The sequence below is a fragment of the Gopherus evgoodei genome, chromosome 10 (assembly GCF_007399415.2).
Source record: "Gopherus evgoodei ecotype Sinaloan lineage chromosome 10, rGopEvg1_v1.p, whole genome shotgun sequence".
In the NCBI taxonomy this organism is placed as follows: Eukaryota; Metazoa; Chordata; order Testudines; family Testudinidae; genus Gopherus; species Gopherus evgoodei.
Window position 1 is genome coordinate 16,835,035 of NC_044331.1, and position 18,100 is coordinate 16,853,134.

The 18,100-nt window shown below is 44.8% G+C and overlaps 1 protein-coding gene across 1 annotated transcript in view; it reads left to right on the forward strand.

The window, feature by feature from the left end:
* Positions 1 to 18,100, forward strand: part of ABHD17C (abhydrolase domain containing 17C) — a 67,348-nt gene that overhangs the window by 42,900 nt on the left and 6,348 nt on the right. Inside the window, exon 2 of the mRNA XM_030577278.1 lies at positions 14,817 to 14,996. Within this exon, the coding sequence (XP_030433138.1) occupies positions 14,817 to 14,996 (180 nt within the window). The remainder of the gene's footprint in view (positions 1 to 14,816; positions 14,997 to 18,100) is intronic.

Here is an 18,100-nt window from a genome sequence, read left to right on the forward strand (position 1 = left end):
TCTTCCATCTGATGGGTCACTGGGCCGAGGTGAGTTACTGGAGACTGGTGAGGTTGAAGGGTAGGGTATCTGTGGCTTTACTTGGGTGGTATGTGGGGTCTTTGGCTGTCCTCGGTTGTAGGGTTTATGGTCTGTGTGCCCCCTGGGGTAATCGTTCCCCTTGACAGTAGCTTTCTTGCTTTCTGCCAGTTCCATCCATTTGGCTCCAATCTCCCCCGCCTCAGTGATATTTTTGGGATTTCTATCTTGTATGTACCGTGTGATGTCTTCAGGAACACCGTCCAAGAACTGTTCCATTTGTATGAGGAGGTTCAGTTCTTCCAAGGTTTGAATGTTGTTTCCTGTTAGCCAGGCCTCATAGTTTTTTGCAATGTAGTAGGCGTGTTTGGGAAATGACACCTCTGGTTTCCACTTTTGGGTTCTGAAGCGCCGACGGGCATGATCTGGGGTTATCCCCATCCGGTATCTGGCCTTGGTTTGAAAAAGTTTATAGTCATTCATTTGCAGCTTGGGCATTTCAGCTGCCACCTCTGCTAAAGGTCCACTGAGGTGTGGCCTTAATTCTACCATGTACTGGTCTTCGGGGATGCTGTACCCAAGACAGGCTCTTTCAAAATTTTCCAGGAAGGCCTCGGTGTCATCACCTGCCTTGTAGGTGGGAAATTTCCTGTGCTGTGGAGCAATAATTGGCGCCGGGTTGTTAGGGTTGGCCGGCACATGCAGCCCAGCTTTTGCCAAGTCCAGTTCATGTTTTCTCTGTTTTTCCTTCTCTTCATTCTCTTTTTGTTGTTTTTCCATTTCTCGGCGGTGGGCCAACTCATCTTCTGCTTGTTTCCTTCGGTAGGCCACCTCTTCTTCTTCTAGTTTTCTTTTGTGTGCTGCCTCTTGGGCTGCCTGTTCTCTTTGGAAGGCTGCCAGTTTCATGTTTTCTTCCTTTTCTTTTATTTCCATCTCTTTTTGTTTTATTTCTAGTTCCTGTTTGTGTTTTTCCATCTCTCGCCTGTGTTCAGCTTCTTTGAATTGGTCTTCGGCCTCCATTTTTGCCTTAGAAGCCATGGTTCCTGTTTTCTTGTGTTGGGGTGCCCTCCGGTGTTTATCTTCTGAACTGCAGGCTCTGTTCCCTCCTGGAGTCTGCCTAGCAACAGTGCTTTTTTCCCTTTCTCTCTCTAGCTAATGTTCAATGAAGGGAAACCAGAAAAAACACTTTATTTGCATGCATATAAGTGCTGGTACTTGCCTCCTAATGGGAGGGCTATTGCATGACAAAAGACCCTTAACAGTTTGGTAATGGCTTCTTGCTTATACATGCAAACCACAAACTTCTAGAGAGAGCAGAAAAAAAAATTCTCTCTGGTTCCCTTTTAAAACCAAACTGTTTCTCTCTGCTAAAAAGCCCTTAGCAGAGAAAAGAAAAATATAATATTCCTACTGGCTTCTGGATTCTGTCTATATCCCGCCACTGCCACTCATGTTATAACCTTAGTCCCAGATTTGGACCTTAGCGTCCAAAATATGGGGGTTAGCATGAAAACCTCCAAGCTTAGTTACCAGCTTGGACCTGGTACTGCTGCCACCACCCAAAAAATTAGAGTGTTTTGGGGCACTCTGGTCCCACTGAAAAACCTTCCCTGGGGACCCCAAGACCCAAATCCCTTGAGTCTCACAACAAAGGGAAATAATCCTGATTCCCTTCCCCCCTCCAGGTGCTCCTGGAGGGATACACAGACACAAGCTCTGTGAAACTACGCAGAGTGATTCCCCCTCTCCGTTCCCAATCCTGGAACAAAAGCACTTTCCTCTTCACCCAGAGGAAATGCAAAATCAGGCTAGCAATCCAACACACAGCTCTCCCCTTGATTTCTTCCTCCCACCAATTCCCTGGTGAGTACAGACTTAATTTCCCTGAAGTAAAGAAAAACTCCAACAGGTCTTAAAAGAAAACTTTATATAAAAAAGTAAGAAAAAATACAAATAGTCTCTCTGTATTCAGATGACACAATACAGGGCAATTTCTTAAAAGAATATTGAATAAACAGCCTTATTCAAAAAGAAGACAAATCAAAGCACTCCAGCACTTATATTCATGCAAATACCAAAGAAAAGAAACCATAGAACTTACTATCTGATCTCTTTGTCCTTACACTTAGAAACAGAAGACTAGAAAACAGAACTACTTCTCCAAAGCTCAGAGGAAGCAGGCAGACAGACAAAAGACTCCGAGACACAATTCCCTCCACCCAAAGTTGAAAAAAATCCAGTTTCCTGATTGGTTCTCTGGTCAGGTGTTTCAGGTGAAAGAGACATTAACCCTTAGCTATCTGTTTATGACAACACTGCTTACAGTAAATTGTGCAAATGTTCACAATATATGTGCCACTTGTGTCCACCGGGCTATGTGAGTGATCTCCCCATTGGTGCGGCTTTTATATGCCCAAGGGTTCTGCTCATTCTTTTTTGGCTTGGCTTCTCTTGTTTGCGGGAAGGGGGTGAGGTGGGGAGAAAATGGTGGTATCTCCCAAGCAGCACCCACTTTGCGGCTCCAAAATTCGACTTCACATAGAGTAAATTGTATAGCGCTGGGACCGTCCTCGTCTGCTCTTAAATGAGGGATGAGATAGCTAACAATAAAATTAACTCAGCTGCCCAGTGATGTTAACATCTCCCTGAGGGTTCGTCTGTCTACACAGCAGCTGGGAGATGTGAGTTCCAGCTGGGCTAAAAATAGCAGTGTGGCCGCAGCAGCATGGCAAGCTGCCCAAGGACGTACCCAAGGGGTCAGGCGGAATGGTACTGAGACAGTTAGCCTGAGCCGCTCTCCTTGCTGCTGTAGCCGCACTGCTATTTTTAGCCTGCTAGTTCAGTCAAGCTAGCCTGGGTATGTCTGCTCTGCCTCCAGCTGTTTTGCAGTAAGGTAACGGGCAAGTCACACCTCCATTGTTCCAGGCTGTTTGCAGACCTCTCTGCATTGGTTAGGCTCGATTTGTATTTCCAAGGTTTTCTTCAGAACTATTAACAGCCAGAGAGTGACTCTTAAACCACAACTACACTTACAGAGATTATAGCAGCATAGCTATGGCACCGTAGTTAGGACAGCATCATCACTTAGGGCATGTCTACATTAGTAAATTTACAGCGTCACAGCTGTACTGATATAGCTGTCCTGCTATAAGATTGTTCATGTAGCCCAGGGGTTGGCAACCTATGGCATGCGAGCTGATTTACATTGGTACGCTGCTGCTGGCCTGGGATCCCAGCTGCTGGCCTGGGGTCCCGGCTGCCGGCCCTGCTCAGCATGCTGCTGGCCTGAATGCATGGAAGAACCCTGGGCCGGCAGTGGGCTGAGCGGGGCCGGCGGCCGGGACCTCGGCTGGCAGGAGCCGGTGGACGGAACCCCAGACCGGCAGCCCGCTGAGCGGCTCAGCCTGCTCCTGGTCGGGGTCCCGGCTGCCGGCCTCACTCAGCCAACTACCGGTCTGGGGTTCCATCCGCCGGCCCCTGTAAATGTAAAACATCTTACTGACATGTGAAACCTTAAATTACAACGAATAAATGAAGACTTGGCACACCACTTCTGAAAGGTTGCCGACCCCTGGTGTAGCCGCTCTATGCCGAGGAGAGAGCGCTCTCCTGTCAACATAATAAAACCACGTTAAATGAGCACCGATAGCTATGTCAGTGGGAGAAGCTCTCCTGCTGATATAGCGCTGTGCACACAAGCGCTTATGCCAGCGAAACGTATGTCACTTGGGATGTTTTCTGCACACCCCTGAGCGACATAAGTTTTGCTGACATAAGTGGTAGTGTAGATGTGGCCTTAGTGTGGATGCAATCTACAGCAACAAAAGGGATTTTTCCATCGCTTTAGGAACACCATCTCCCAGAGTGACAGTAGCTAGGTCAACAGAAGCATTCTTCTATCAACTTAGCTGTGTATCTAACACAGATCGGCATAGCTACGGAACTAGAGGGTCTGGATTTTTTACCTCTAAGCACCATAGCTGTGTCAACCTATATTTTAAGTGTAGACCAGGCCTTAGATTTTTAAATGAAAGTTCAAATTCTGGACAGCAAGGTAGTAGCTTTAGAGAAGCATGGTATGTGGGCATGTACACGCTGTTTCCAGGCGCTGTTTCCAGTGGTTAGCATTATACCCAATATTATGCTTTTGCAGGATTGGACTCTAAATTTGCAAAAATACCTGCTTCAGAAATTCTGCCAGTCCTAGTTCTTACACACATTATAAAGACCTTGCTTAGTGCTGTGTGTAATCTTACCTACAGTTAGAGTGAAATATTTGATACTTGTGCATGCTTTCTCTATAACTTTTTGCAGGGGAAGATGGTGAGCAGTGAATATAGTCTTGAAATATAGAACTTTCTAATGGAAATCACTGGTACAAACATGCTTTTTTAGAACTACATTTTAGATTAATATGGGAAGGTGTCTGCAAAATATATTTATGTAATTATAAAAACTATTGAGTACCTATTCCATAGTTCTTATTAAAAGTAGCTTTATTATTCTTAGGTCAGAAAGTCTGACCAGCTTTACAAAATTAAACATTCTTACATTAGTGTGGACTAGCTACTGGATTCTGAATCCGGTTAAATGACCTGCAAATACAAGTAAAAGATTCATCAACTTTGAAAGAGTAATATTCTCTTTTACATAAATGGCATACAAATCTAACTTTAAATGTAATATACTGCAATACACCAAAAACTCCATAAGATGTCCTTTCCTTACCTAGCTGGGCTGTGTAGGGCAAGCTCTATACTGCTTAGTTACTCACCACTCCATAGATCATCTGAAGTTTTTCATTGTTGAGTTAATAAAATAAATAAGTAATAGAATCCATTGTCGCAGATAGGGTGAGATTGAACCTTGAGCTCAGCCCTGAGGATTTGATGATGTGTAGCTGTACTACCACAAGGAGTTGACTCCTCTTGTCCTGAGGAAGAATAAGTTGCTGCAGCCTTGAAAAGAGTGCTGCTTTCCTTCCTACCCAGTGGGCTGGTAGAGCCATGGCTCCTCTCACTTCCTGTCCATTTCCTTGTGGAGGGAAGTCACTGAATATATCACAGAGTACTAGTGCCATAATCCCCAGGTAGCCCTAATAAGACCACATGATCTGGTGTGGGGCCTAGCTCCCTATTCTACCATAGGTGCCAGCTTTTTCCTGGCGCTGGTGGGTGCTCATGCCTCCCCGCCCTGACTCCACCCATGCTCCACCCCTGCCCTGCCTCCATTCCAACCCCTCCCCCAAAGTTTCCACTGCCAACTCCGCTCTCTCCCTGCCCCTTTTGAACTCCTTCCCCGAATCCCCGCCCTGGCCCTGCCTCTTCCCTGAGTGCGGCCACATTCCCACTCCTCGCCCCTCCCTCCCAGGCAGCAAGCGCTGGAGCTAGGAGGAGAAGAAGCGCGTGCTCAGGGGAGGAGGCGGAGCGGAGGCAGAGGTGAGCTGGGGCGGGGCGGTGGAGAGCTCACCCACCTATTTTTCCCTGTGGGTACTCCAGCCCTGGTGCACCCTCAGAGTCAGCATCTATATTCTTTACTACTCTGCCTAACTGCATTAGGATTGGACAAAACTAGCCCTTGGATTATAAACAGTCAGTATTTTATTCTGTTTCTCCAGCATGTAGCCTGATCTATCTATGTCTCTATATAACATTGATTACTTAAGAATTCCCAATGATCACTTTGAGGATTGAGAGGTTCTTGTCTCAAGATCAGGCCCAGTATTCAAATTATTATATAGTTGGGAACCCTGATGTGTACAGCTGCACACTCACACTATAGCAACTGTTCTATATTTACAAATAGTTTATTAATACATTTAGCACAGTCACAAACACCCCAACTCAGTAAGGCAGATAAAGATACTACAGGATGTACATTTGCACACCCATATACTGGCACCATCCATTGTAGAACGACCTGAAATGTTAGCCATCACCTTCTTCTCTCATCACCAGTGACCATCATTCTAGCACCTCCAGAGAACTAGATTTCCTTCTCCTGCTGCCCCTAGGCTGAGATGTAATTTTTATAATATGATATGCTGAAGCTATTATGTTTGCATATTCAGTAGGGATATTTCACCTTTTCCTTATTTGTATATCCTCACATTACTAAAGTTGGCGTGTGCTTCTCCTATAGGTTAGTATATGAATGTTTTCAACTTATCATATACATCAATTTGTTACCATAACCCTCTTGTGGTCGGTTATCTGCGGGTGTAGCTCATGTACCTGCTATGTACGTCATGACACTCTTGTGGGGGGACTCTTGAACATTGTGATTGGTGGTTGACTCTTGAACATTGTGGTTGGTTGTTCCTGTGGTCAAAAATTCCCCTTAAATGCCTATTTTCTGCTCCCCAATATGTGGAGTTTGGGCTGTTTTTATCTGTTCAAAGTTCATATAGGCCTCAAGCCTTATGCTAAGTTGCTGAACCTGATGTCTCACAGCAGTGGTCCCCAACCTTTTCGTCTGGCGCCCACCAGACAAAGGACAGTGGCAGTGATCGAGCATCCACCGAAATGCCACCGAATTTCGGTGGCATTTTGGCAGATGCTCGACCGCCGGACAGGACGCGGGAGCATTTAGATGCCCCTGCGGGCGCCATGGCACCCACAGGCGCCACGTTGGGGACCCCTGTCTTACAAGATACAAGCCTGTAGGTTCCTTGCATTACTTTTGAATATAATAGAAGTAGCTAAATATAATGAAAGGAAGGCAGTGAATATATAAAGCACCAATTAATTAATCTCTTTTCAGGGGCATAATAAAGGGAACCACATTTATTTCCTACTCCATTGGGAACACAAGGGTAAAGCTCAACTTTTCAAATGGAAGAGAATAAAAATGTTTAAACGTCTAAGAAATATTAGAAATAAGAGAGCTTCCACTTTGAAATGGTCTCTAAAAGGCTAACCTGTATTAACTAGTACTATGGTTACAGTGTGTGTCTGTGTTAATTAGCATGGGGATTTCCCAGTGCCATAAGTTAATGATAAATGGCTATTTCTTTTATTCTCTGAGACGCATCAAACCATCAGAAGTAATTTAGGCTTAGTGAAATCAAACTCTGTAACATCCCTTGATTAAATATTTCTGGCCTCTGTTTGAATTATTCCAAGTGTGGACACATTCACAGAGCCACATCTTGTGTTTTGTTTCGACTGTTGTCTACTTTTTGTCTGCCTCTGTGGCAGTATGTTAGGCTGTATGCCAAAAATAACCAACCCAACCAACACTGTTTGGTCATTTTTCATATAACTTCATAAACCAGGCTATTGTGCAGACATTTTTTTGCTCTTACTGCAGTGGAAAAGTAAAATTTGATGAACTAGTGCAGCCCTAGGTTCTGTGGTAGTATACACTTTCAGGAGCGGCACCAGGGTTTTTGGCGCCCTAGGCGGGGATCCTTCCACGCTCCCAGTCGTTGGTGACAGTTCTGTGGTGGAGGGGTCCTTCTGTGCTCACGGTCTTCGGGGCACTTCGGCGGCAAGTCCCGGAGCGAGTGAAGGACCCGCCCCAGAATTGCCACCGAAGACCTGGAGCGCAGAAGGACCCCCCGAAGCCAAATTGCTGCCGAGGGCAGCAAAATGCCGCCCCCCCAAATCTTGGTGGCCTAGGCGACCGCCTAGGTCGCCTAAATGGAAGCTCCAACCCTGTACACTTTCCATTACAATGAAAAAAATTAGAATAGCATAATGAGAATGGATTTCCATGTTTTACTGTGCATGTTAAGGCTTTTTAAAGTGAAGTCAAGAAACCTTCTGCTAGTGACTGGCAAAAAGGATATTGCTTATGTACTGCAGTTTTCAGGTTTTCTGTAGTGCTCAAAATATTTTAATTTTCTCATTCGAAGATTGATACTTTATAGTGTTGCATCCCAGCCCTTCCAAGTCAGAGATTCCCTGCAGTGTCATTGCTGGCTTCTAGTAAGGGACTTAAACCTGTGGTATTCTGGTCTAAATGCAAGAGAGGTATCCGCTGAGGCATGACCTGAAATGCAGTCTTTGTGTCCAGTCATGCAAATACTCACAGACTTCAAGGCCAGACGTGACCGTCGTGATCATCAAGTCTGACCTGCATGCTGCAGGCCACAGAATCTCATCCACCCACTCCTGTAGTAGGCCCATAGCCTCTGGCTGTGTTACTGAGGTCCTCAGATCTTGTTTGGAAGACCTCAAGTTACAGAGAATTCACCATCTACTCTAGTTCAAACCAGGAAGTGATCCTTGCCCCATGCTGCAGAGGAAGGCAAAACCTCTCTCCCCCCTCGCTCCTCACCTCTGCCACTCTGACCTCAGGAAAAACTCCTTCCCAACCCCAAACACACTGCCTGGTGTAGTATTTATTTACTGGTATGAGTCCTCTGATTTTTAAAAAGAAATCAGTGGGACTAATCACATGAATCAGTCCAATTCTGAAACAGAAGTCAAAGGTCTATCACTTCCCCCATTGTAAAAATAACTGACTTCCTGTGGATTTCTCTCTAGACTGGTGAGGCAGTTCTATAAAGGATAACTCTATCCACCAATTTATTTTTTTTTAAAGAAATGGAAACATTACCTAAGTACTTCCAGATGCTGAAATTTAGAGCTGATCCAAATCATCTGAGTTTTAAGGATGAATGATATGTTTGGCAACAAAGAATTCCATGCTATTTATTGACCCTAGGTCTTTATACTAGTTTATACTGTCTAAAGATCCTAGATGCTTCTACAAAAACTCAGAAATTTAAAAACGAATATGCAGGAAATCTTTGTTCTAACTTTATAACATGAGACATATACTCCTGAGGGCATTCTGTGCCAAAAATTTAAAAATGCTGCGCATATTTTAAAATTCTGCAATTCAGGATCCAAGTATGAGTTGAGAGGGTTCTGTGTGGATTGAGAAACAATCAGAGTACAGGCGGCTCAGTGGGGGATCCAGGTGCGGGGGGATTTGGATGCACAGGAGCTATTTGGGGGGTTCTGGGTGCAATGGTAATGGACTCTGCAGGGGGGGTCCAGGTTAAGCTGGTTTGGGCTCAGGATGGGGGGTCTGAGTGTGCAGGGGATAGAGCTCGGCAGAGGGGTCAGGGTGTGAGGGGCTCAATGAGGGGTTCAGATGCTGGGGCAGTGGGGCTCAGTGGGATGGGGATCAGTGGAGTGGGGATCAGGGTGCAGGTGGCTTGTCAGGGTAGTCCAGGTACAGGGGGAGTGGGACTCATCAGTGGGTTCTGAGTGCGTGGTGGGGTGAGGCTTGACTGGAGGGTTTGGGTATGAGTGGGAGTTGGGTGAATGTGGGAGCAGCTCCCCCCAGGGCCGGCTCCAGAGGTTTTACCGCCCCAAGCAGTCAAAAAAAAAAATTAAAAATAAAGCCACAATCGGAGGGACCCTCCGCCGAATACCTGAAAGTGCCGCCCCGCTCCAGAGTTGCCGCCCCAAGCACCTGCTTGATAAGCTGGTGTCTGGAGCCGGCCCTGGCTCCCGCTGCAGCTGAGGAGCGATGGATTCAGGAAGCCAGGGGGATGGGAGTTTGCAGAGCTTCCTGCAGCTGGGGGAGAAATCTGGGGGTGGGTCTGACCTGGGCCTGGATGCCAGGCAGGGGAAGAGGAAGTCTCATTCTCCCCAGCCCAGCCGGGACCAGCAGCTGAGCCCAGCACAGGGTAGGAGCCACCAGTCAGGTCTTCCTCAGTCCTGCCCCCTCTCCCACAGTGATTTACCTCTCTGCTGGCTGCTCTGGGCACCCAAAACATAGTGCTGGAGAGGATTGCATGACTGCTCTTGTGGCTTCCTTTTGCTTCCTTGTCAGAAAGTCATTTTTCTGTGGGGAAGCAAAGAAATATGCAGGAGACATAAATTCTTTACATGCGCAGTGCCGCAGAATTCCACAAGGAGTAGACCTAGCAGTTACCTTAAAAGGTAGGTGCCTTGAAAGTATCCATGCTGGAGGTTTAAGTTTTTTATATAAAGGGTAGCAGTAAAGACTTTAAAAAAAGGAAGTAGATTATGAGATGTGCTCTAATAAAAATGTTCTAGAAATCTGTAATCACCTCTCAATATGGCAGGTTTGTCTATTTAGCTGAAATGTGCTGGATTTATTTTAGATATTTGCAAACTAAATTATTTAGTGTTACTTGAAGACGGTTTACAGGAGCTCCCCGTGAGAGACGGACACATAATGCCATCAAATTCCAAATTGTTCCTTTTGAAAGGGACTTATTGCTCTGTATTTCTGAGGCCCTGGGAAAAAAGCAAGGCAGCCTCTGCTTACAATGCAAGCACTTTCATTTCAAACGGTCCCTAGATATAGTAAATATGAAAGCTAAATGTTGGATATGAGAACGGTGGGGAGGGACTAACCAAAATTGATTTTTCAAAGAGACTGATCCCACCCAAAAATAGACATGTTGAGATGGCCTGAGTCTCTGTTTCAGAGTTTGACCTAGTGATGTGTCTGGGAACAAGCAGAGTAGTCACCAGTTTCAGTCTGTTTGTAGCCAGCAACTATGTCCTCAGCAGTGGTTCTCAACCTTGTTGGGCTCAGGACCCATTTGTAAATATTCATGGCTTATCATGACCCAGTAAATAAGTTTGATGGTGGAGACCCTGGATTGGTTTCAGGTGGGTCCTGCCCCTTGGAGGGGTTGGGTCCTGCACAGCATTCACCCACAGTGGCAGCTCCTGTGCTGCTAGGCCCTCTGCTGTGGGCACTGCACCCTAGGGGATTGCAGTGCCACTCAAGTTTGGCCCCATCCCCCAACTGGACCAAATTTGTGAGAGTGGCGTTGCTGGACTCCCATTGTCATGATGGTTGGGTCAAACCTGAGTGATGCTGGAACCCCAGAGGTTGCAAAGGCTGGAGCAGGGAAGTGATCCCAGCCAGCCCTGTGGGACCGGAGCTGCCACACAACCCTTTGAAAAAACTCTGGTGACTCAATTTTGGGTCCTGACCCACAGGCTGAAAAACCCTGCTGTAGTGGGTGTATTGTGATTGCAAATACTTGTGAACCTTTCCACCTATGAGTGGGGGTCAATAGAAAAAATAAGTGTTTTGGTTTTTCTCTTGCAGAAACATGCTATGCTTTGCAGCTGTCAACCATATTAAAAGTAAAAGACGTGGTCTCTTTGTTTTGTATGTGAGGCTACCCTGTAGTCTTTCTTGTGCCTGTATAACTTTTGTAGATGCTTCAAGATTTGCTCCTTTCTCCAAATTGCACTGTTCCCCTGCACTGCGCTCCCCACTCCAACGGTGTTTAGACTTACAGGCAGATAAGATGAGCTCTGTAGAAACACAGTTGCATACCCGCAAATTGTAGCTTGGGTCTTCCATTCAGTCACATGGACTTCTGTTTACATAGAGACCAAAGCTCATTTATTTCATGGAGAATATTTTTAGGAGCCGCTCTTTGAGTGGTGGACTAACATTCTTCCTTTAAGAAGGAAAATGAGTCGTGACAGAATCCTGAGGAAAAGAATTAGTCTTTTCAAAATATATATTGTTTTCGCTTTCTTCCCTCCCCCACTGCACTCTTTCTTGCCAGGTGGTTTTCCTCACTCCTTCCTTTCTTCTCTTCTTGACTTCAGGTTCTACTCCCTCTGCTCTCTTTCTACCCATGCTTGTCCTCTCCTGTGATTCACTATCCTTCTGACTGCTCTCTTCTTATAAAATGTTTATTTTAAGGAGCTGAGACATCACCGATTAAAACTTAAAACGGCAGGTGTTTAGATTCTGTTTCACCTGTTCATGCACCTTGCTGTTGAATCATCAAATGTCCTTTGGCCCTGCAGTAAATGTGTAAAATATAAACATGAGTGTTTTGTTCAGCTGTTTCGAGGTGAATTTGTCTGAAAGATGTGGCACTCGTCTGATCAAAAGGAGCAAGGGCAAAGGGAAAGATAATTTAACTAGTTTTAGGAACTTCCACTATCTAATTGCTTAATGCTGATTAGCTAGAAGTGACGTAGGCATGACAACTACATAACTAAAACAATCTTTAGTCGCCCTTCCTGCTTTGTGTCACTAATTCTGGTACCAGTTACACCCTTGTCACTTGACTCAGTGCATGTTCCAGCACATTGCACTTTATACCGTAAAGGACAATATTAGCATCTTAATGCTTTAAAGACAAATATAGCTAAAATGCCACTTCACAGCTATGATATAATCAGAACTAAACTTTTAATGGCTCTGACAGTCAGTGAAACAGGGCTGATTGCAATGTAGAAATCCCCAACGTTTGTAGCACTTCACACGGCATCCTACTTTAACTGATTTGCTTCCTGCGAAATGCAGATTGTGCCTTAACTTCTTTGCTTCTAGAGGGCCTATCACTGTGGTAGCCATGTGCTTTGCTGACACAACAAATTACATAAACCACTTACAGAAACAAAATAAAACCAAAACTGGTGAAAATGAGCAAATGAGGAAAATCCTAGCCTGTGGGCAAAAACAGGGTTACAAAGCTCACACTCTAGGGAGCAGATCACTGTTGCCTTGTGCTTTCCCTTCATCTTCCTGCTGTTTTCTTTACTATATGCTTAGATTGTAAACTCTTTGGAAGAGGGACATCTCTTCACTGTATGTTTGTACATTATCTAGCACAGTGAATGCCTGATTGGTGCCTCTAGGCCCTACTGCAATATTAATAATCTGTGGAATGTTCTGCATGCGCGCGCACACACACACACACACAGTGACTGCTGCTGCAACTTTTAGGTTGTGGTGGTCTCTGCTCTGACTGCACCCATCTCTCTGAGTAACAGGGTGAAATGGCTGGTGGATGGATCAACATAGTTGGGTGCACTGTACCATGAAGTGAGTGCAGATTCTTTTCAAATGACTTCTGGAAAGAAATTGTGCCCCCATTTAAGGCAGTGGGGCCAGGATTTCACTTCTCAGATTCTCTTCCCGTACAACAGAACCATACAGGGTTTCGCTGCATCCAGGGCCCTCTCTGCCAGCCAGGGAAAATTTGCCCTAAATGAGCATTACATCTTGAAAGACATCAGACTCTGGCTGTGACAGACCACTAGGAGGATAGAGTTCACTCCGGGGACAAATTTTTATTATAGTTGCTTACTTATATTGCAGTAATGTTACAGTGTGTTAAGCATTGTACAAACGTCTGGGAAGGCGCAGTCCCTGTCTCAAAGAGACTACAATCCAAATAAGTCTTGCTCTATTATAAAATTAAGTATCAGACTGTAACCTGTCCTAGGATGATTAGTACTGTGTTCTCCCTTCTCAGTAACTTTTCTTCCCTACATAGGCACCAACTTCTGTTGACGCCAGTGGGTGCTTCACCCTCCTCTACCCCCGGCCCCGCCCTACTCCCCACCTGTCCTGCCCCCTCCCACCCCTGCTCACCCCCATTCCAACCCCTTCCCCAAAGTTCCTGCCCCAACTCTACCCCCTCCCTTCCCCTATTCCAACCGCTTCCCCAAATCCCCACTCCAGTCTAGCCTCTTCCCTGCCTCCTCTCCTGAGCACGCGTATTCCTGCTGTTCCAGCTGTTTTTCAGAGGCAAGCACTGGGAGGTAGGCGGAGAAGCAGGGATGTGGCATGCTCAAGGAGGAGGTGGAGGTGGGGCGGGGAGGGGAGCTTGGCTGCCAGTGGGTGCAGATCACCCACCAATTTTTCCCTGTGAGTGCTCCAGCCCCGGAGCACCCACGGAGTCGGCGCCTATGCTTCCCTATCCCTTTTACTGCTGCCATAGGAGCAGCTGATTGCTTGCTGGTCGGTTTCTGGTAAAGCAGCCAGTCATGTGTGCACCAGGCTGCTATCCATTTCACATCCAAAGGGACTGAAAACCTGCCTCCATACACCTGGTGGAATCCCAGCTGTAGGTTCTGACTTCCATTGCCATAGCAATGATAGTATTAGTGACAATGGGGCCTATCATCATTGGGAAAATGCACTCTTACAAACAGATTAAAAAATATTTCCTACTGGAAACATGCATTCCTCTGCAGTGAATTATTTCTTTGTGCCGCTCGTAATAAAGTGGGCTGGACATTGAGGCTCTGTGGGTAATATCTTGTGACTCTCAGAATAGCTATAATTTGTGTGTTAAATATTGTGGTGACCAAATATTGTTTATCCTAAAAAATTGAGATTACCCTGGAAAGTAATTTAATAATTTAAACCAACTTTTTGATATTTCTGAGTATCTGAGATTGTGCTATTAGTGATGCTTTGTAGCAGCAGATTACTATACATCAGTCTGTAACTTCTGTAACTTGAGCTATAAGTAAAGTAAGGTCTGAACTATACAGCATGCAGACTAGGATGCTAGCAGAATGGATGGGAATAATTAAGATCCATCCATCTTGCATTTTATTAACAATGTAAATAAGGCAATTGTACTTAATTCCCAGTTCATTTGATCTTGATTATATCTCCTCTTGGGTTGAATCCGACTGTTTTTATATAACAAAGAGCTTTTTTTAAACAGGAGACTGAATGTCCGCGTTAAGATAGCAATTCCTGTAAGATTCCTTTTTTCAGTGTCAAACACAGTTTGCTGCACTGTGTTGTGAAAGATAGATTCCTGAACATTCACAAGTATGGTTGAGAGTAACCAGCATGCTGATAATCCTGAAAGTGTTCTAATTAGTACATAATACTTCAATAATGATTTACTCCATTACATACAGACTTGATACTTTCCTATATACTGGGAGTGGATTTTGGAGAGCTGCAGTGGGTAGAACGTATGTTTTGTCCTTGTCACTGTTCTTCATTTCATATAGGTTGTTTAAAAAAAAAATAAAATAAAAATTAAGCGATATATTTTCTAATTCTCTTTGCAGGTATGGTGTGAGTCCTGAGAACATAATTCTGTATGGTCAGAGTATTGGAACTGTCCCGACAGTGGACCTGGCATCTCGGTATGAGTGTGCAGCTGTAATCCTTCATTCTCCTTTGATGTCTGGATTACGGGTAGCTTTTCCTGACACCAGGAAGACATATTGCTTTGATGCTTTCCCAAGGTATGTGCTAATATTGCTGGAGGGATTGCTCTATGGTCACCTTAAACTTTTCTATAGTGTGTTCTTTTATTTGTATTGTGACATGCATCTTGAACTCTGGACAGGCACATCTTATAAATCAAAACAGATAATAAATATATTCATTTGCCACTGAGTAGCTTGTAGTCTCAAACTGGCATGTTCGTTTGCTAAATAAGCAAATAAAGAAAACCCTACAACGTTGACAGCTATTTATCATTTCAATTTTTAATGCTCGTACACAGTTCACCAATCCATTGTATGTTAAATTTGGACTGGTAACTGTTAGCTATAGTTGCGCTGTCAAGTGCTTGAATCTAACAAGTAACACCCCTTAAGAAGTGTACATTGCTCAGCCAACTCTGATTTAAAAGGTACGTGGTGTCAACAAATATATGTGGAAAGAATTTTAGGCTTCTTGTTAACTGCTGATACTGCTCTACAAAAACAATAGACTAAAGGTGCTGGATAATATCTGCTACTGCATAAAGGAAGAGAGGAAGGATAGCACAGTGGTTATGGCACTAGCCTAGGACTCTGTGACCAGCTCTGCCACAGGCTTCCTGTGAGTCTCTCTGCCTCAGGTCCCCATTTGTAAAATACTTCCTTGTCTTGCAAGGGGGTTGTGAGGATAAAGGCATTAAGATTGAGGTGCTCAGATACCACCATAAAGGGGGGCACCTAAGATCAATTGATAAGATGTGTCGCAGAACTTCAGCTGTTGTCTTTAAAATAAGCTTAAAATCTTTAAAATGCGGCATTGAAAGTTAAACGTGATTAGTTTCAGGATAAGGAATACACTTGTCTCTATTGTTTAGGCTTTTACACTCTAGATGCTAACAGCTGTTCCAGGAATCCTAAACCGTATCAAATACTGAGTTGTAAAAGCAAGTGAACTTTACATCCTAAGAGTGAAAATGAGGGACCAGAGAGCACCCTTCAGTGTTGCAGTTGTTTTTGCAACACTTACAAATGTTTGTAAGTGGGATGTTGTAGCAGAGTGGATCTCTGCTCTGGCCTTAAAGGGGTTAAAACAGCCCTGGATAAGGGCTGGGGGCTGGAGAAAGCAGCCTTTTAGGCTGGGCTGATTGGGGAAGTGGCAGCAGCTGGGGCCACGCCCCAAACTGAGCAACAGGCCCTTATATAAGGGCAGAGAAGCCAGGAGCCCAGACAGTCTCTCTCTCCGTTCAGAGAGAGAAGGGCCCGGCTGCAACGAACTAAATAAGGTACCTAGGGTGAAGCAGGGCTGGGGAAAGGCAGAGGAGCTGGGGAGCTCCTGCCTGGAAAGCCCCAGGCTGCAGCCTAGCAGAAGGCTAAGAGGTACTGGGCGTTGCAGGGTGCAACCCAGGGGTAGGCCAAGGCAGCAGGTCTAACCCCCTTTGCCGATGATGAGAGGCTAATACTGCAGTCTGCCCCAGGGTGTGGGGTTAGCTAATGACTGGGCAGTTGCCACGACACTGAGGCAAAGTGGGGATAGAGGGTGGGGGGGGATCCTAGGGAGGGGAAACCCCTAAGGAAAAGGGGTTGCTGCCAGGGGGCAGAACCCCATGTAAAAGGGGCACTGCGGTCCAGGGAGGGACACGGGGCCTGTAGCAGGAAACAAGGCGGATCACCGGCCTGTAGAGGGCGCTCTGAGCTGGAATTTGAACTAATTCCCGAAGCAACCAGCAGGAGGCGCTGCAGGGGTGAGTCGTGACCAGTTACAGATGTCCATAAGGATTCATGTTCAAACCAGAAACTGCATCTTCCAGAGCACAATCATTCTTTTTTTCTGAGTGAGGGAGAAAGGTGGAGGCCCAAATTCCACACAGTAGAACCTTGAAGAATCAATTTTGTGGGGCTACTCTGGCAAAGAAGCCAGATGTAATTTATTTTAACTCCTCCTTCTTTAATTATTAAAACTTCATACTAATGAACACACTTTATCTAATTTGCATCTGAAAATTGCTTTAATAAACCAGAACATATTACAACATTTTGTAAAGTGTAAGAAAATACTCTCAACCTTTCCAGAATACAGTACCCCTTTAGGAGTCTGATTTATCTTGTGTACCCCAAATTTCATCTCACTTAAAAACTACTTGCTTACAAAATCAGACATAAAAATACATGTTGCTGAAAAATTGCTTGCTTTCCCATTTTTTACCACATAATTATAAAATAAATCAATCAGAATATAAACATTGTACTTGCATTTCAGTGTATACTATATAAAGCAGAATAAACAAGTCATTGCATGAAATTTTAGTTTGTACCGACTTCACTAGCACTTTTTATATAGCTTGTTGTAAAACTAGGAAAATATCTAAATAAGTTGATGTACCCCATGAAAGACCTGTGCGTACCCCCAAGGTATGCATAACCTGGGTTGAGAACTACTGTCTTAAACCACCTGCTGCTTATTGCAGTGACTGTTAACTGAGTAGTCAAATTTACTTTGAGTAATCAGCACCAGATTCTTGTTTGACTTCTCTGGGAGGCATCTCTCAAGTACAAATAGTTCTAATCCTTGTCTAAATCTGAGCTGTACAAGGCCGTTTGGTGGAAGCAGTATTGTTTAACATTTTACTATGACGCTATGCTGCAGAGTGTACTTTGCAGCTACAGAAGCCATCTCTGATTCTCTAGGGACTTGAATGTCTGCTATTAAGTATTCCATGCAACTTTTTACAGAGAGAGGTTCCTCACTTGAGCATTATAGTCATATATAGTAGCATTGTCTTCTGAGACTGTCATACATTGCTAGTGATACTGATCTTCAGACGATGCATGCAAAAGTCTGAGAGGAAAAAATACCCCAATTAGTTTCCTGTAGCCGGGGAAGGGAGAAGATGAGCAGACTCCATGGAGACTTGTGCAGAGTTGAGCTCTGTGACCTGCTACAGACTTTGGGTACATCTACACTGCAAAAAAAAATGGGACAAAAAATGGGACAATCTACACTATGGGATTATTCTGATTTTACATAAACCGGTTTTGTAAAACAGATTGTATAAAGTCGAGTGCACGCAGCCACACACAGCACATTAATTTGGCGGTGTGCGTCCATGTACCGAGACTAGTGTCGATTTCTGGAGCGTTGCACT